We start from the raw sequence: 20,763 nt of genomic DNA, 5'->3' as shown, positions 1-20,763 counted from the left end.
CACACCCATCTTCCCTCCACCCCTCCAACCCTGTATTTAGTCCTATTTATGCACCCTTTTGCTGTGGCAAAACAGAAAAGAAAACAAACCCCACAGAACAAAAACATGGGAATGGAGGGGGAAGGAGCCAGGGAAAGCAGTATAATAAAATAAGCACCCCATTCCCCTCCTCCTGGTGAAAGGGGAGAGCAGTGGGGAGGGAAGGAGCGTGCTTCAGAGAGAGAGAGTGGAGAGGGGGGAGAGAGAAAGAGAGAGAGAGATAGAGAGAGAGGGGGGGGGGGAGGGTAAAAAACACCCAGACAGAGCCATGTCTGACATCAGGCTCAGAGAGAGAGGGGGAGAGAGGGAGAGAGGGGGGAGGAGGAGGGGGAGGCGGAGGCGGAGGAGCGCCGAGGGGAAGACAGCAGAGCAGAGAAGGGAATAAGGACACAAACCCGACAGAAAGGGGGGAAACAAACCCATGCACTCTTGTCTTTTTTTTCTGCACACAAAGAACAAAATAAACACTGTGTTCCAGAGCCAGAATGGAAGCATGTGAGCTGCTGGTGCAAGAGATCCTGCAAATGAGATGAGGAAGCTCCGGCTCCACCAGCAGCTCCACCACCACCAGCAGCAGCAGCAGCAGCAAGAGCAGCAGCAGCAGCAGCAACAGCTCCAGCAGGCAGAGAGCAGCGACCCTCCTCCCCGCAAACTGGAACTCATCCCTGGGATGATCATCTAGAGGCGCCACACTCGGATCCGGCTCTGCAGCTTTTGTCCTTCTTTTTTCTGCCAGAGACTGAGGCTGTGGCTGTATCATCCGCTTGCTTTTTTCAGCTCGAGTCCCTTTTCTCAGTCTCTGGCCCCGGTCCCGGTCCCGGTCCTGGTCCCGGTCGGGTTATGGTCCTGTTCGAGGAGCAGGACTTGATCCAGATGCAGGACTTGATCCAGATCCAGATCCAGGTGCGGGGCTCGGGCTGCAGGGGAGGCTAAAGGGTGCAGTAAGCAGGATGGGAGCCAAACAGATGAAATGGTAAGAGAGCCATGATTTCAACCAATATTAATGTAATTTTAACAGTGTGAATTACTGATTTACCCCTGCAATGTTTAAAAAAACCCAGAAACAATAGACCCTGCACTGTGGGCCTTCATATACTAAAATCCATTTCATTGTGATGAACATGACACATCCCTGTCTGATTGATAATCATTTTCAGCATCAAAAAAATGCACTTCATGTTTTGTCTTTGTTTTTTTTCGTGGTCATGATGCTGCACAGTCTTTTGTTCGGGTGTGTACATCTGATGTGGGTGTGTCCGTGGACCACTGTGAGAGCACAGGCTGCTATTGCCTAGCAACGGCCAGGGTGCCATCTCAGTCTCTTTACACCCCACAATTTATTTTAACATCTGTATTTAAATAACCCGGGTTTTTTTTTTGATCAAAATTATTTAGTGAAAATGAGATGCATGTTTTGTGCATGTCAGACCTCTGCAGTTGAATTGTAGCCATTGTGGAAAATTTTGAGGAAAACATATTGCCTCCATTTTTGTAGTTGTTTCGGCTTGTGTCAGATAAGGCACATTCAGCCCCAAATAGTGACGTAATATGAAGATATTAAATTATACAAAATGCTTCATGCACCATGCAGCTTGCATATAATTCACCCCTGATGCTAAAGCGACATAAATCTGCTGCATTGAAGCTCATCTCTTGTAAACCCCAGTTGGCTTATTCCCTAAAGTCCAGATCTGTGTGTGTGTGTGCGCATGTGTGTGTGGGTGTGTGGGTGTGTGGGTGTGTGTGTGTGTGTGTGTGTGTGTGTGTGTGTGTGTGTGTGTTGCTGCTGTGGGTGCAACAGATTAGCAGCAGGCGTGGAAAGGTTCCTTATCAAGGTTCACTCAGCAGAACCAGGGGACAAAGACAGTGTGTTGATCATGGAATAATGATGCACTGAGTGGTCATTAGGCACGAGTAGCCAGACGTCCTTTTGAACTTTGGGATAATCACTGATAATCACTGGTTAGACAGACAAGTCGATTTTGGTTTTGCATCATGACCGGGTGCAGGGAAGATTATGTGAGCCACTGTGGCGACAGTATGTGATGGAACATTATCTTTGTTCTTTCATCCTTATTATTATTATTTTTTTAATATTTGGACATATTTCTTCATTTTTTTAACGTATATTGTTTTACATTTGTATTACTTATTTTGTACTTGTATTTATTACCTATCTATCGACCTATCTAGACCTGTATCTATCTATCTATCTATCTATCTATCTATCTATCTATCTATCTATCTATCTATCTATCTATCTATCTATCTATCTATCTATCTATCTATCTATCTATCTATCTATCTATCTATGTATACTACATCCAACAGTATCTATCTATGTAGCTATCTATCTATCTATCTATCTATCTATCTATCAATGAAATAAAAAAAAATCATCTCTATGAAGATAGTTTGAACTGAACAAATCAACATTTCTTCTAGTTATGACACTGGTTTGTATTACTTGAAATCCCCCCCTGGGACTAAATGGAGTGATATGAAAAAGCTCACCCTGCAAATTCAGTCTATGTCTATTGTTTGTTCTTAGAGGACATTTTCCTGCAGTATTTCCAGACCATGTTCCTTGGTACTCTATTGGCCTTAGGGGGAGAGTTTTTTTCTTTTGATTGTTTTTTTTTCCCTGTTCTGGTTTACAGTAAAGCTCTGAGTCGTTTTCCCACAGACACAGAGAAAGGAGGAGGAATGTCCTGTTGCAGAGTTTTGTACTGCACTGCAGGTCACAGGTCATAAATGGCTTTATCTCGTTCCTTAAAACGCACCAGAGTGAACATGACAAGAGTCTTGAACCCCCAGGCTGCTGGAGCGCACCAGGGTCACAACACACACACACACACACACACACACACACACACACACACACACACACACACACACACACACACACACACACACACACACACACACACACACACACACACACACACACACACACACACACACTCACCTACACATATTCCAACATGAGCTGAAAGGAAAACCCGCTGCTCCGAAAATTATAAAAACATTTTTTGGGTTTTGAAATAACGGCCTAAGGAGCATAGAAGTATGCAAAGAATTTCCTGACACAGAAGATACTGAGTTGCACAAATGTCCATCCTGGTTTATATTACGTAACTTCTCAAAACATGATTTATTGTGCGTGCTTAAGGATTGTGCGACTGCATCACAACACACGGCTATGCCCACTGCAACCCATGTGCAATAACAGCTACATAAACTCTGCAATATAATGGAATAATGCTGGAATAAGTAAGGCTAAAAACACTGTAATACCACTGTAATAACACTGAAATATGTTTATTTCAGTCACAAGACTGTCATAAGTAAGAATAATAACGCTGTAACAATACTGTAAAAAGTTTGACTAATAACACTGTAATAAGTTACACTAATAACACTGTAATAAGTTAGACTTATAACACAGTTACATAACTGTCATAAGTTCGACCATTAGCACTGTAATAGGTGTGAATAATAACACTGTAATAGGTTTGAATAATAACACTGTAATAAGTCACACTAATAAAACTGTAATAAGTTATACTAATAACACTGTAGCACAACTGTCATAAGTTAGATTAATAACACTGTAATAAGTTAGACTAATAACACTGTTACATAATTGTCATACGTTCGACTATTAGCACTGTAATAAGTTCAACTATTAGCACTGTAATAAGTTTGACTAATAACACTGTAATAAGTTACACTAATAACACTGTAATAAGTTACACTAATAACACTGTTACATAACTGTCATACGTTAGATTAATACTGTTACATAACTGTCATAAGTTTGGCTATTAGCACTGTAATAAGTTTGACTAATATGACTGTTACATAACTGTCATAAGTTTGACTATTAGCACTGTAATAAGTTCAACTAACTAATACACTGTAATAGGTTACACTAATAACACTGTTTTAAGTTGGCCAAATAACACTGCAAAAAATAAGACTAATAACACTGTAATAAGTTGGACTAATAATACTGTTATAAGTTAGACTAATAACACTGCAACAAGACTGTCATAGTTTAGACCAACAACTTTGCAACAAGACTGTAATACCACTGTCATAAGTTTGATCCGGGGCATGGAGTATATTCAGTATATATCGTTTTTTTAGACTGCATGCATCTGCAGTACAATGCACCAACTATTCCATAATAAATTCCTTCTATACGAAAACATACTCGCATTTATGATTATTTATTCCACGTGGAATTTACAGCATTCCCTCTTTGAGAGAAGAATCAAACCCAAACACATTTTTTATGTTTTTTGTTCATTCCCCATATTCTCCTTATGGATCCTAGTCTCAGCTCAGCAAGTCCGGCCCACTCCCCCAAAGAGGAGTACATCGTCGCCCAGTCCGACGACCCCCTCAAAGAAGCTTGTGTCGACCCTCAATCTGAGGACCAGCGGGAGGCCAGGGACGACAAGTCGGAGCTGACGGAGAAGAAACCTGAGCCAGGTGAGACGCACGGCAGCTCTTTGTCATATGCAAACTTTTCCCCTTTGCTCCCGTGTTTTGACGTTCCCTCCATCTTACCTCTCCAGAGCAGGTGGTGCTCTGTGGCCTGTGTCCCAGCCTGGGCCAGGGGGGTCCGGAGGAGGAGGAGAAGCCATGGGAGGAGCAGCTGGACGCCCACCAGGAGCAGCTGGAGAAGGAGATGCAGGAGGCCCGGAGGATGGTGTTCCGCCTGCAGGTAGCTCCTGCTGGAAGTGGGATCAGATCCCAACCTTAACAATCAAAACAGGCCTGGGATCTGGGCGAGCTCGCAGCAAAACTCATATTAGGTCCAGTTTTTTTCAATTGCTTCACTGCTAGTTTTATTTAATTAGTTATTGTATTTGACCAAAATTATGCAACTTATGTTTTGGGGTTCGGTAATATTTTGTTGTTTATCATTCGGTTTCGTTACATTGTCATATTTTATTATGTGTAGTAAACCGTTAATAAACGATTATATTTCCACATTTTTCCATATTTTTAAATTTGATACATTTTATATTTTTATTCCATTGCTTTATTATCATGGACCTTTTTGTCCTGTTTTGTATCTACCCAAATATACACTAAAATCTGGCTCAAATGTTTGTCTAATAAATTCAACATTCAGTATCTATTGTTCTAAAAGTCAGAATTATCTTATAGCCAAATATACATATAAGTCAAGTCAAGTATTTATGAGGAATATAGCCAATAAAAACAGATAAATAGCCAAATATTACAACACTACGTATCACCCAGCTTTAGTGTGAAAGCATTAACACAATAACCCATTGTGTGTATGTGTGTGTGTGTGTGTGTGTGTGTGTGTGTGTGTGTGTGTGTCCAGGCCTTGCTGCTGCACGGATCCCTCCCTGAGGAGGACCAGGGTGGAGTTGGGGGAGGATCCGGCGTCTTCGGGGACGGCCGAACAGCCAACGCCGAGCAGCAGCTGGTACGCAGCCCGCCCCCCTCCACACACACACACACACACACACACACACACACACACACTCACACACACACACACACAGACACACACACACACACACACACACATACACACACACACACACACACACACACGCACACACACCTCTGTTTCCCTCTGAACCAGGGCTGCTCAACGGGCGGCCCGCGGGCCAAATGTTGCCGGCCCTGTGAATAAATTTGAAAGTTAGACATTTTTTGTAGCTGCATTCATTTCAGAAAAAAAACCTGCAGCAACTACTAAACCTGAGAGAAAATGATCTACAAGGTATCAGTTCATTTTAAAGGGATGTTTTTTGGGGGGAAAATGACCTTTCTGTCTATCTGAACCCAGATTCAGATGAGAATGTCCAAGGAAGGTCTCATCCCTATGTGTCCAGTACCAACATAGCCACGGGCCGCATGCAAACTGTGTTAGCGCAATGCATGGCTGCAGAGGGGATCAGCTAGCCTAGCTCCTGTGAATTTGTTTTTCTATCATTTTTTATTAGGTATATATATATATATACAGTATATACACGCACACATTTTTGGCTATCATTGCCTTTTTTTTTTTGCTAGGTTTGCCCTCATTTGCTGACTATTTTTAACTATTGAATATCTTCTTTCAATGCCTTCTATGTAGTTGTCGACTTTCCTGTCATAAGAATCTCACTGTTCAGAATGACACTGTGTTGTGCTGTACGTCGGATGAATAAAACTCTTTGACTTTCACTCCTTACTGCCAAATTTGGAGAACTCCCTCTATCAATCGATAAAGGTAGTTAAAAGAATATGAAGGTGCTTCTTGCATTGCCTTTCCTTGGTTGCACAAGTGTTGTTGCATCTGCCCAGCCCGCTGATCCGGCAAGATGACGAAAATCCAGCCCCCAAGAGAATGCAGTTGTATATCCCGGCTCTAAGCCAAACTTAAAACCAGTCTTAGCAACTGTGATGTTGTTGATGTCGCCTTCAGTCGAGGGAACAAATGGATCTGTCCGAGGCAATCTCCTTACAGCCGCTCTCATGGCGGCCCGCTGTGTGTCCTCCTAAGCGCTGGCATCCTTGTGTCGTCTAATCATGCCGCTCGTCCCTCGCCCCTTTGAAGGTGCTAATCCGCAGCCGTCTGGACCAAAGCGTGGAGGAGGCCCTTGATCTCAAGGTACGCTCGGTAAATTGAATTAGCTCCAATACCAAGATGCACCCGCCCCTGTGCTCCAACAAATTCCCTGTGTTTGTTTTTTGTTTGACTTTTTTTTAAAGAGGGAGCTGCTGAGACACAAGCAGGAGGCGCGGCACATCCAGGCCATCAAGGTGAAACACGGTCACTCCCACTCCAACTCGCTTTTATTGTTTCAAGTATTAAACAGGCTGTGGTGTAAGGATGGTGTGGTTTGAGCAGCCACACCTGTCCTGGGTCTAGGTAATTGGGGACCCAGGATCAGTGTGGCTGCATACCTGTCGCTCGTCTGTTGGTCTAACAAGCAACAGGTCAAAACCCCCATCCCCACACTCACTCAGGAGAGGAGCTCTGTCATGACATGTCTATCTGCTCCTGGGCTCATTCCAACCAGCCCACTCTCTACAATAAACTGGTGTCTACAACCCCCTCATCTGTGTCTCCATGTGCCGGAGGTCCCTAAAAAAAGCCATTTGGATGGCTTGTGGCAGGCAAAACTGCCACACAGACATAAAAAAAGATCAGTCCAAAAGCAGATCTCAACGGGGCGCTGAAGGCAATCACCAACTTGCGACTTGCAAACGATTTGTTCGTGGTGAACAAATGACTCAGGAGGCTGCTGGAGTCAGGCAAAAGGGTGATTTTTGGTGCATTCCACCAAAACAAATGATTTTGACAGAATCAAATGATTTCTGTGAGAAGAGCCGACTCTTCTGGCTCCCATTACACCAACTGAATCAAAAGAACGAAGAGTCTGAAAATTGGAGACTCTTTTTTACGAGTGACGCGTCAAGAACCAAATCTGAAAAAAGAGTCAAACCTTTCATCACTACAGGAAAGGCCTTTATCAGGGCGTGTCAAGGTGCAAAAGGTTTGAGATTTCACCTTGACACTGATTTAACCATTTGAAATCATAGTTTTTAGGGGTCCACTGATAGGAGTCCCTTAATGTTATTGTTGGGATGATTATTATTTTTATCCTCCTTGGCTTTTTCGGGCTAAAACGGTCTGGAACAGAACAACCGCTGCAGCTACAGACACGGTTGAGGTGTCATAAGTTAGACATAAGGTCATAACATGCAACAAGTGCGTCAGCTTTTAGTACCAATTCTGCATGTCACCAGGACTCACCTCGTAACTATGTGAGCCAATGCTGCGTTCTTTGGAAACTCGGAAAATGTAACTTGTTTGAATCTTGTTTTAGACGTAATGCTGACTGACGTAAAGAGGAGCGACAGAAGGAACCGATGCTACGTACCATGGGAGTTTGAAAATGTGTAATTGGTGTCGATAATGGACCCGGTGTATAGCCGCCTGCTGCTATATTTATTATTATGATTACGATGATGATGATGGGGATGATGATTATAATAATAATAATAATAATGATAATAATAATAGCCTTTCTTTATAGAGCTTACACAAAATTCAACTCAAAGTGCTTTACATTAATAGATGGAAATCAAATACATAAAAAAAGCAATACGAAAAAGCAAAAGCAAAATGTATTGAATAAAAACATTCAGTTATAATACTCATTTTCAGATTAGGGTAAATTTTCGGAATTGCCGAGAACGCCCCTCAAGACCTGTCTTGGGAATGACCTTTTCCGCCTTTTACCGCCTACAACTACCTTTTATTACACATTTGACACATTTTACGCCACTACCTTTCTCTCCTCTATTAAAAGTTAGCAGAAAACGTTGGTCGCCTTTGGTTTAGGGCACGGTCGTGTGCCTTGCCTCTCTTCTCTGGAAGCTTATTTCATCTCTTCCGTGCCTTTCATCTTCCCAGGACGCTCTGCAGCAGCGCTCGGTGGTGCAGGAGGATGCCGTGCTGCAGCTCAAGCAGGAGCTGCTCAGGTGCAACATGGCCTGCGATCAGCTGGAAGGGGAAAACGTGCGTCCATTAGCCATTTCCATTAATATGTTCGAGCCGTTTTTCATCCGCAATTGACATTCATTTGGAAAGGATAAGAGCGCTCGTGTAATGAAGGTGAATATGTGCATATCTCCCGTTGGCCTTTCCAGGCGGAGCTCAAACGCAAGTTAAGTGAACGTGACAAATTACTCAGCGAGCAGGAGGTGAGTGCCCGCGTTATGAGCATGCATTTACATGTATATTTTTATTGGATTTAAAATTACTTTTTGCATTTTCCGCTGTACATCCAAAATCATTTAAAATCAAGTAAAGTATTGTTTCCCATCATTTATAACTGTTTATAGCACACCAAACACTTTGCTATTTAGAAAGGTACCACTCTGCTTCCGCAAATCAGCTCTTTGGGTTACACATTAAGTGATTAGAAAAAGGAGCGGGTCGTTTCATTTTTTGTTTGTTTACCTTTTCCCTATTGCACTGCATTTAAGCGCATTGAGAAGCTGCAGAAGATTGGTTTCTCAAAAGTATAGCGTTCAACGAGATTGTGCAATGAAGACATAATTTTCATTTTAAAGAGAGCGACTGAGAAAGTCTCCCCGTTACGCACAGGGCTTTTTTTATTTATTTATTTATTTATTTTTAATTTAATTAGGAAACGGAGGAAAATAAATACATCTATAATAAAAACACACCGTTTTTATTTGTTTCGTTTGGAGAAATGGGGAATGGCGACGGGCAGCAGAGTGGAGTGATCGGAGCAGGGGTCACTTCTGAACTCTTGACACACGTCTGTCCCCCCACCGCTGGTCTTGTACGATTGATGCATAGTTGTAATATGTAGTGATAGTACTAAGTGGTATGTTACTTATTATATATGTATAATAGCCATATAGTAAATGAAATAACTATACTGTTTAACCTCACTGAACGCTTATTTAGAAACTTAACACCCTGCTTACACAAATCAGCTCTTTTGGCTCCACCGGTACTAACGTAAGCGACTAGAAACAAGAAGCCATGCCGCTTGTTTTTTTTCTCTCCCCAAAAAATCTGAAGGGTTTTGGATGTACTTTAGCAATTGCAAAGGGTATTTTTCTTTGGTTATTTATTTATTTAAGTATATATATATATATATATATATATATATATATATATATATATATATATATATATATATATATATATATATATATATGTGTGTGTGTGTAACCATTGTATATATATACCATATATAAATACCATATATATAAACCATATATAACCAGTATTTGTGCTGTTGCATCTAGGACAGAGTTAGTTTGCAAGTGGAGTTCATCTTCTCAACCTGCGATGCCACTCTATATTAATTCTTAAATCATCAACAACTGCTGCATAACTCTGTCCTGTGGACGACCTGTAGGATGACAAGAGCACCGTTTTCTGTTGTACAGAGCCACCACCTATCCTCCTCTTTGGAGAACCATCTTACCATGTTTTGGTAGTTTTAAATAAAATGTGATTTTACTGTGTATGTTTTTTTTTTTTTATTACATCTTAAATTAATGCATTTTATCCACAACAGCTGCAGCTCGGTAAGAAGGAGAGACTCCTGCAGCAGCAGCAGAAGCTCGAAGAGTCTCAGCACAAAATGCATGAAATCGGCCGTGCATGGGTAGGACTCAAATGATTCCACCGCCAAACACTTTGCTTCTTAACTGTCATTAAATGTTAGTAAATCAAACCTAATCGACTTTTTATGCATATTTTGCAGTCGTTCAGGAGCGAAAAGAGCGGGTACAATAACCCGGTGGCTTCAACCACCCCTTCTGTATTCCAGCGCAACTCACCGGTACATTTAATATTCTATTTTAAACTGGATAAATTGCATTATTTGATGTGTTTTCGGAAACGTTTACACGCCTTCACTCACCTTCAGGGGGAGGAGCTGCAGCTGGTGAGGGAAGCCCTGCGGAGTCTGAGGGACAACTTCTCTGGTCATGACCCCCAGCATCACACCCTGGACACCCTGGAGCAGGGCGTGGCCAGCCTCATGGACCGCCTGCACTCCCTGGACAGCCAGCGGAGGCAGGAGCGAGGGGTGGGAAGTAACACACACACACACACACATTTTTCATTACCTATTTATTGAGCTGAGAGATATTCAAGGAAAGGTTTGTCATTTTTCAACCCGGGTCTTATCATTAAAATGGTGGTTCCCAATAATTAATAACAGTTCAGAGCCCAACCGCGCTAAATGCTTTACTATTGAGAAACTTACCACTCTGCTGCAACAAATCATCTCCTTTGGCTGCATCCACGCTCTACCAAGAGAAAACAGGAAGTTGTGTTGCTTCATTTGTGAGTGAGTGAAGGGTTCACGTTTGCCCCATTGCACTGCATTTACATGTACGCGCATGTCATTTACATGAGAAGCTGCAGTAGAGTGGTAAGCTCCTCAATAGCAAAGTGTTCATCGATATTGTGCTATGAAGTTATAAATGACTAATGCAGTGCCCGTTCAAAACATGCCTGTTCACGAACGTTGCGGTGAAAAACACCAAAAAATGAATGAAATACACGCTTCCTTTATTCAGTTTATGAATGTTCATAAATAATTTCTTATAATTAATTACACGTGTCGCGTGTCCTCACCAAACATGCCTGCTCGGAACGGGCCGGTTGCTTTCACGGGAAGCCCCCCCACCCCCTGCTGGCTCGCTGTTCTCTGTTTATAAAAGTTTATTCAAATTAATATTTAAGGTGGAGCTTGAGCTCGACGCAGCTTGTTAACACAGCCCAGCACAGGGTGAATTTTTATGAACTGGTGCAGGCCCGTTTGAAATGCAAGACTTTATTAAGACATCTTGGCGCAGTTTAACAAAATGTTAATGATTCAGTCCTGTGCTCCACAGTGGAAGGTGAAACTGCCTGTTAAAGTCAGACTCCCTGGAAAGACACTCTGTGTGGCTCGCAGAGCCCTCAAGCCCCGCCGCTGACTCTGCGTTTATCCAAAGTTTATTCATGTTACCCTTGCCGCATGTCCAAATTGCACCAAATTCGACACTCCATCTCTTTGGGTCACCAGCAATGCACCCACCAGGTGTGTAGTAGAGCGGATGAACGGTTGTCGGGATAATCAAAGGACATACAGACAGACAGACAGACAGACAGACAGACAGACAGACAGACAGACAGACAAGGGAGCGAGCATTTAAATGATGCTGAAGTAGCGAACCTATTCATTAATGTGTCGATATCAAAAACAGAGGTTTTTTTGGAACTAGGAATTTATGGTCTAAAACATAACGATAGAAAAATTATCAAGTAGGTGACAAGTAGTTCACTTATTTTGTTCTATGTCGTAATTGCTTTTATGTTTCCAAATTAGGAACGTACCATTGATGATCTTTTAAACGTAAATCATTAATTTGATAAGTCAGACTACATTAGACAGTCATAATAACAACAACAACAATAATAATAATAATAATAATAATAATAATAATAATAATAATGATAATAATAATAATAATTATTATTATTATAATTATAATAATATAATGGCATTGTAGTAATTATAATAATAAAGGAATGAATAACTAATAATAATAATAATAATAATAAATGTTTTACTCTTCCTCTTTCAGGAAGAATTCAGATCTCCAGGTCGTAGAGCCAATTCCACAGACCGGGACTCGTGGCCGCCCAGTTCAAGTGAGACATAATGCATGTTTTCTTAAAAAATGTTTTTTTTTAAGAATCCTGATTTTTTCTTTTTATCCTGATTGTGTTTAGACAATCGAATATATGCGTTCCCATGTTTTTTTTAAATAGTTGTTGAACATGTATTTTCAGAAATAGCACACTCCCACAGCAGCCCTGGCCTGGACTCTGCCGTTGCCACTAAAGTGCTGTACTTCACCGACCGCTCTCTCACACCGTTTCTGATTAATATCCCAAAAAGGTATGAAATATGAAATGTTTGATGTGAAGCTGTTTTTGATGTTCGAAATAGAACAGAATGGATACAGACATCAGAGCATTTCTCTAAGGACTAAAAGAAAAGAAATACCGAGAAATTTCAAAACTTTGCCTCATGCCTGGCATGGAGTCTTTGTTTTGCATTAATATTTTGCAATAAACCTTTCTGTTCGTCTTTGTATTTCCTCCAGTTTTACCACCAGCGTTCTTTTTATTCTCAGGCTGGGGGAGGTGACGCTGCGGGATTTCAAGGCGGCTGTGGACCGGCAGGGCAGCTACAGATACCATTTCAAAGCCCTGGACCCGGAGTTTGGCACGGTGAAAGAGGAGGTAAGGAGTGTGAGGCTGCAAATGATATGATATCCAGACTGCAGACCCAGCAGGAGCTCCACCGCAGAGCTGCCAATTCTACAGCCGGTAATAACATGCTATTAACACTTCAATCGGCCGGGCTTTGAAGTCGAGAGACACTCAAACGCTGAAGTGGGCAATCAAAAAGAGATGATAAAAACTGAGGAGAATCTGTGTGTTAGTGTCCGTATCAACGGACCTTTTGAGTTCTCAGGAAGGTGGAGCCTGAAAGTCTGGTCTCTGTGTCGTGTCTGGGGCCTGGGTCTTCAGGTGTTCCATGACGGCGCTGTGGTCCCGGGCTGGGAGGGGAAGATCGTGGCCTGGGTGGAGGAGGAGCATGGAGAGCGACGGTAGAGCTTCGGGTGGAGGAGGAGGAGGGGGAGGAGGCGGAGGAGCGCGGCGAGCGACGGTAGAGCTTCGGGTGGAGAAGGGAGGAGGAGGAGCGCGGTGAGCGACGGCAGAGATCGGGTGGAGGACGAGGAGCAGAGAGAGCGACGGTTGAGCTTCAGGTGGAGAAGGAGCACGGAGAATGACGGTAGAGCTTCGGGTGGGGGAGGAGGAGCGCAGAGAGCGACGGCAGAGCTTCGGGTGGAGGAGAAGGAGCGCGGAGAGCAACGGCAGAGCTCCGGGTGGAGGAGAAGGCGGAGGAGCCCAGGGAGCGACGGTAGAGCTTCGGGTGGAGGAGGAGGAGGAACGCGGAGATCAACGGTAGAGCTCCGGGTGGAGGAGGAAGGGGGCGAAGGGCGGCGGCGGGTGGAGGAGGAGCAGCACAGAGAGCAACGGTAGAGCTTCAATGAACCAACACATCAACGCTACAAACCTCAAGCGGAGCCATGAGACTCAACCCCATGTGATTTGATGGTGGAGAACATTCATACAATGATAAACTGGGACCAATGGATGTAAAACTAGTTTAACAAAGAGACTTTAAAAGTAAGTTGGTGTTTCAAAGTATTTAACTTGACATTTGGGTGGCACTTTATGAGAATAAACCGGTATTATCCACTATTCTGCAGCTTGTACTGTAAATATAAATTATATGATAAAGTACAGAAGTAATGAGAAATGGAAATTCAAATAACATTTACAGTTATAAGCCACACATAGTGATTAGTATCTGAAGCGTCGCTTTTTTTTCCCCAGTGTGAGTCAATTGCCAAACTTTGATATTGTTGTTCAACGATGATGAATTTCAATGTTTTGATTAAACTGTTGCATGAAAAACAAAAAAAACAAAAAAAAAACAAACAGAATTGTTCCACAAACATTCACAGCTACAGAGAATATCTGGTGTTATTTCCTTGTGCACAGTCCAGTAAAGCGTTTGTGTAGGGACCCCAGAAGCCATCACACTTCCACCAAACTCACTCACAAACGACCATTTTTTTCTGTTTGTTTTTTTTCTAATAAAATGGATCGATGTTCTTGACATAAGGATTAAAGCTTCACGATGCTTAAACTGGAATGGACTTTTTTGTGCTTTCCTAATACATCGCTTCACAGAAACAATGGAAACGACTCCTTATCTATACTCATGCATGCTTATTCCACATCACATTTTCATTTCTGCATTAATTAAAAAATATGGCACAGAGGAATTGAAAGCATGCTGCAGATCAATTGAAAGCATGATGCAAACTTATTAAAATGCTTACAAACAAATTTGAAACATGCTTCAAATTAATTGAAAGCATTCTGCAAATACATTGAAAATATGCTCCAAATTAAATGAAAATATGCTGCAAATTGGAAATATGCTCTAAATTAATTGAAAACATGCTGCAAATGCATTGGAAATATGCTCCCAATTAATTGAAAATATGCTGCAAATTAGTTGAAAACATGCTCCAAATTAATTGCAAATATGCTGCAAATGGGTTGAGTGAAAATCATCACTAAAATCATCACATACTGTATCACAAACACATGATCTGTTTCTGATATACTCAAAGGAAGAAAAAAAATGTGACATTTGACATTTCTATCTTGCAGCAGAGTTAAGTGAATAATCTTTTGTATATTAAAAAAATGATATCTCCTCTTACGATCAGAGATGGAAGACAGAAGTAGTAAATGTTACTTATACGCTCTGGTCCACAATATAAAGTGCAGTTATTGAGGAAGGTTACCGTTATCCCCAGGCACCTTTTTTTTGGTGTGTGTGCGTGTGTGTGTGTGTGTGTGGGGGGGGGGGGTAGATGAATTACATAACAGAGATAATTCAGTCTGATGTGCTTTATTCATGAGTGATAAGAAAAGTGAAGCCCACCCCATAGTTCTCAGTGGATCACAGGAGTCAGTTCAAATTTACAGCTGGAAAGAAATGTTTAAAATCAAATATTTTAAGCATTAAGAGCCAGTGAATGATTCTATGATTCAACATGGATCTCGTGTTTTTGGATCATTGTATTGCTTGATCGTCATGAGGCGTAATTATTTGAAAAATTCCAAGTTAAATGTAAATTATTTTTCAGTGTGAGCCAATGTAATTTTCTTTTTGTTTTGTTTTGTTTTCCCTTCAATACATTTTACTTGTTTTTATATGTATGAGTTACACTATTGTCCTTTGAAGATTGTGTTGCAAAAATTAAATATTATTCACTGTAATTAACCATCATCATCATTATTATTCATATTTATTCATAATTATCCATATTGATCATTTTAATCTTACCCATATAGCTGTCTATTGTGGGTTCTTATTTTGGGGCCAACAGCACCACTTTTATTGACATCCCACGGTGAGACACTGGCCGACCAGCGGCTGGTCTGCAGTGCTGCTTTGGGGATTTAGAGAAGGTTCGCTCTCAGGGTGAGCCTGCGTCTCTTCCTGTCGAAGGTGGCGGAGGCGCTCTCCTCCATCACACGTTCTGGAAGCGCCACCAGAAGATGGTAGAGGTCCTCCACCTCCAGTAACACATCGTCCTGGAGAGGAACATGGTAATTATGGGGTTTTTTCAACGTAACACCTGTTTACCGTGTCACCTTACCACGTTATTGTGGTACAATCATTGTCATGTATGTATAATTGCTAGGCACTGTTAGTACATACTATGTAGCATGACATACTACACCACCTTCCCATAATGGGCTTATTCCATCTTATTTTATCTTATGTTACGTTACATTGTCCAATTTATCTTAACGTACAAATTACATTATCTCCTCATGTCTCGTTACGTCCTGTCCCGTCACGTCTCGTCACGTCAAGTCTCGTCTCGTCACGTCAAGTCTCGTCTCATCAGGTCAAGTCTCGTCAGGTCAAGTCTCGTCAGGTCAAGTCTCATCAGGTCAAGTCTCGTCAGGTCAAGTCTCGTCAGGTCAAGTCTCGTCACGCCACGTCACGTCACGTCACGTCACGTCACGTCGCGTCGCGCTGCGTCGCGTCGCGTCGCGTCGCGTCGCGTCCCGTCTCGTCTCGTCTCGCCGCGTTGCGCCACGTCACGTCACGTCTCGTCTCGTCTCGTCTCGTCAGGTCAAGCCTCGTCTCGTCAGGTTGAGTCTTGTCTCGTCTCATCTCGTCTCGTCACGTCACGTCTCCTCTCGTCTCTCTCGTCACGTCTCGTCTCGTCACGTCTCGGAACGTCATCTCTTCTCATCTCAACAGCAAAGCTCTATAAACAGGCCCACTACACAACCTTGTCACAAAGAAAGAAGACCCAAAGCGTACAGATCAGCTCGGACCAGATGATGTCCTTCGCTGTCACACCTTCCGGGGGTTCTGGTGGAACCACAGACCTGGGAGATGCTGAGGTGACACTCGGACATGGACCCGACCCTGGGCAGCTCCACGCTGAGCTCCACGCAGCGGGATCCGCCATCCGCATCAGCGTCCACTTTGAGATGGTACTCTGGAGTCTGGGGCGGAGCGGTGGACGAGCTGGAGACAACCTGGATCAGATTCTTCCTCTTCTTCTGCCCCTCCTCCTCCACGGCAGACCCCCAAAGGAGCTGCTGGGAGGACCGCTCTTCTTCTTCCTGGAGGTCCATGCGGAGCGAGGAGATTTGTTGGAGGAGGGAAGCCGATGGAGCTGCTGTAGAAAGGGAAAGACACTTTTAAGGAAGACCTCGAGTATCTCCTAAAACATTGACTACATTTACTAATACTCATTTTTACCAATAAGTTCACACTGAGAAAGGTAAAAAAAATATTTGAGACAAACTAACATAGAAAGATCACATTGGCCATATTATGTTTTTTTTTTTTTTTTTTAAGGAAAATTAAGAGCAATTACAATGTTAATGTGCTTACCCATTGGTTTTCAACCTTTTCCACCCTGTTTTTAGGTACCAAAACTCTTGATGAATGAATACAGATGAATACAGCGATTAATGTGACACATTTATCATTTTCTGTTCCTTTTTATTATAATTTTGGAACCAGCGCCACTATTGTTATTCATTAAAAATCAAATTTAGGACTACTACTGAGCCTGAATAAAAATCTTTCTCATTGTGCTTTTGAAATTTATATTAATGGTCAAAGTGCAGACATTCCACATTGCATTTGAGTAAATGAAATTAAAATGTGCTCAAAAGGTGAATTACACCTTTGTGTGACACATATCAGAAAAATATGATTTCCTAGTGAGATCCTCTGGAAAAAGACAGTCATTCAAAGGAAAAATATAAATGGAAAAAATTGCGGCAGAAATATTATGTCTTGAAAAGTATATAGAAATGATGATGAACATCATTTCAAACTGAAATGAACATTTCCAACTTCACATTTTCCATTAAAATATATGTATGTGTATATAAAGTATCAGTACATCAGTCTTAGAAATGTGCTGTACACCATATCAAAGGGCCCCACGCGGGGCCACCACCCTGAGGTTGAGTAGCCGTACTAAGTAGTGATATTAATTCCAAAAATTAAAAAGAGAAAAAAGAAAGTCTGTCACATTCTACAGCGGGAGTGTTTCTCTGGGGCTTTACAAAAAGTGGATGAAAGGCAGAGTAAACGCCGATAAGCCTCCTCCTCCCACCTGCGTGGGGTTCATCACAGGGGGAGCCGGCGGGGGGATTCCCAAAGAATCCCAGGCGGCGTCGCATGTCCTCCGGCCTCCCCTTCAGGCCGCCGGCGGTCGTGTGGAAGCGCGGCGATAAGAGGAAGCCGTGCTGCTGCCGGGCGAAGCTCAGCGCCAGGAGATGAAGCTGCTCCAACTCAGCCTCCACCTCCACCTCCCCGCCGCTCCCCCAGGCCTCCTGGAGAACCCCGGGGCTGAAGGCCACGTCCAGCACGGTGTAGCTGTCTGGAGGGGACATAAAGTTATGAGGAAAAAGTTTGAATGCAAAATGTGCCAGAGGAAGAAGTTCAGTTGTCTGTTTTAGTTGGGTAGTACAAGAAAGAAAGAAAGAAAGAAAGAAAGAAAGAAAGAAAGAAAGAAAGAAAGAAAGATTCCCCATTGGACTCTGGTCACCAGCTTGTAGTGGACAACTTTTTTTATTTTGTATTTTTCATGAATCCGGCAAAGTAATAGGGACCAGAGAGATAAAACATCAACCAGACAGCTCCACAGACATCCACCAGGTAAGAAAGAACGATAACTACACACGTAAACACATAGTTTGTCATCTCTAAGCGGCACATTCTGAATCAGAACCTGCACATTTAAGTAATTAGTATGATGATGTCATAAGGTGTCTTACTGTAAACTTCATCTCATTCGCTTTGTTTACGAACGGTGACAGTGCCTGAATACCTGGGATCAAATTTGGTCGGTTTTCACTCGTTTCCACTCCGTATGTGGATCGATTTGGATGAAACTTCATCCACGAGGTGTTTGTGACATACTGGTTCAAACAAGACGTACCTTGTTCACAGCTTCTGCCGTTCTTCTATTTTAAATAGTTTTAGATTTCAAAATTCGGAGAATTTTCCCGGAACAATATCAATTAGGAACAAGCTTCTTTAGCTTGAAGGACAGCATTTAAGCTGTTATCTTTGTTGTACAGTATGATGTTTTTAACTGCTCTTAGCTTTTTATTTCTATGCTTTTGTTCTGCCTTGCTTTAATATAACGTATTTTTTTTATAATTTTTATTTTATCTTATGTACAGCACTTTAAATTGCCCTTGTATATCAAATTACTATACAAATAAACTTGCCTACGGATATATCTTGCTCATATATTTTCTGATCTATATTTTTGCTTTGTTGTTTACTATATTATTATTTTATATTAGCCTTTTTTCTGATTTGGATTTTATATATATAATAATAAAAAAAATCATATACATGTTTTTTTGTTGCACAGCCTTTGGAGTTTTCCCTTTTTATCATTTCACTGCACCCTACTTGTATGACTGCCTGTGAAAAATACAGAATCTAAATCTCTTTCACTAAATTGTCTTTGTGTGTTGTCACCTCCTGCTTCCCCTGCGTCCACCGCTTCCAGTTTCCCTCCACACACTGGGACTGGTTTACTGGGATCCTGGGGCGCGGGCACTCGCTTCCAGCTGCAGATGTTGATGTACAGCCTCCCTGCTTTCGGTTTCTGGTTTTTGGACAGGATGTCAAACACCATCACAAAGTGGAGCTCGCACACACACGCACACACACACACACACACACACACACACACACACACACACACAGGCTTCAGCCTCCGTGGTGGTGGTGCTTTTATTTATATTACATTTAGGCATTAAAATTCACATTAAGGACTATAAGCATCCGAGTGTGGCTAAATAAGAATCTTTCTCTCTGTGCTTTAAATAACCCATAATTTTCCAGTCCAAACTGAGTTTAGGGAGCTGTACGTACCAGTATGTCGGTGCTCAGACAGGAATGGGGTTGTGGCGGGGCGCTGAGCTCAAGTCCCTGCTTCATGTGTTTCTCCAGGAAGCGCTGGTACGCTGCTGGGTCAGACTGGGACAGCTCGTCCAGCATGGACCACAGCTGGTCGGCCTGCTGCAGAACCTCCTGAGGACGGCCCAGGGACGACATGCTGCCTGGCTGGATAAAGGATAGGTTTATCATCAATAATATTACAAATAATAATGCAAATAATAATGCAAATGATAATACAAATAATACAAATAATAATACAAATAATAATGCAAATAATAATGCAAATGATAATACAAATAATACAAATAATAATACAAATAATAATGCAAATAAAAATACAAATAATAATGCAAATAATAAGACAAATAATAATGCAAATAATAATACAAATAATGATACAAATTATAATGCAAATATTAATACAAATAATAATACAAAAAAAATGCAAATTACAATGCAAATAATAATACAAATGATAATGCAAATAATAATACCAAAATAATAATACAAATAAGAATAATACATTTGAATCAGTGACCTTGCCTTTATTTTGAACTTTTTGGGTTTGGACCTTTTAATAATAATACTAATACTACGATAACTACTACTACTCCTACTGCAATCATTACTACTACTACCATTACTACTACTACTATTACTACTTATAATAATAATAATAATAATAATAATAATAACACAACTACTACTACTACAACTACTGACATTATTACTTCCATTATGGTTAGGGTTAGGCTACTACTGCTATAATTACTACCACTGCTACTACTACTACTACTACTATTACTCCTCCTCCTACTACTACTACTACTACTACTGCTACTAATACTATTGTTTCTACAACTACTATAACTACTACTATAACTACTACTATTACTACTACTATTACTACTACTACTACTACTACGTCTACCTCTACTATAAAAAAAACCAATAATCATAATACAATAACAACCGAAATAGTAAAGATGTGTTCTGGCCATGTTTTTGCAGCTTCATAAGGGACACTTATGACATCACATGTTGATGCTAATAATATTAACAACATTAA

General features: G+C 41.5%; 2 protein-coding genes across 2 annotated transcripts; one reads left to right on the top strand and one right to left on the bottom strand.

The window, feature by feature from the left end:
- Positions 1-968: 968 nt before the first annotated feature.
- Positions 969-13,252, top strand: dixdc1a (DIX domain containing 1a; the record flags this gene model as incomplete). Its single annotated transcript, XM_080006269.1, has 15 exons — positions 969-1,012; positions 4,382-4,539; positions 4,626-4,774; positions 5,408-5,512; positions 6,635-6,688; positions 6,790-6,840; positions 8,501-8,605; positions 8,737-8,790; positions 10,149-10,238; positions 10,338-10,415; positions 10,503-10,664; positions 12,214-12,280; positions 12,422-12,530; positions 12,769-12,877; positions 13,169-13,252. The coding sequence occupies exons 1-15, from the start codon at positions 990-992 to the stop codon at positions 13,250-13,252; spliced, it is 1,398 nt and encodes a 465-aa protein (XP_079862395.1). The 5' UTR covers positions 969-989.
- A 2,436-nt stretch (positions 13,253-15,688) lies between these two features.
- Positions 15,689-19,850, bottom strand: pih1d2 (PIH1 domain containing 2; the record flags this gene model as incomplete). The annotated part of the gene is given in 6 exon segments (XM_080006690.1): positions 15,689-15,823; positions 16,637-16,932; positions 17,887-18,068; positions 18,070-18,106; positions 19,269-19,398; positions 19,668-19,850. Coding segments are annotated over 6 exon segments (963 nt in total).
- Between the last annotated feature and the right edge of the window lie 913 nt (positions 19,851-20,763).

The sequence above is a fragment of the Zeus faber genome, assembly GCF_960531495.2.
Source record: "Zeus faber genome assembly, chromosome: 9".
Lineage (NCBI taxonomy): Eukaryota > Metazoa > Chordata > Actinopteri > Zeiformes > Zeidae > Zeus > Zeus faber.
The sequence above is the reverse complement of the archived record's forward strand: the minus strand, read 5'-3'. Positions and strand labels throughout refer to the sequence as shown.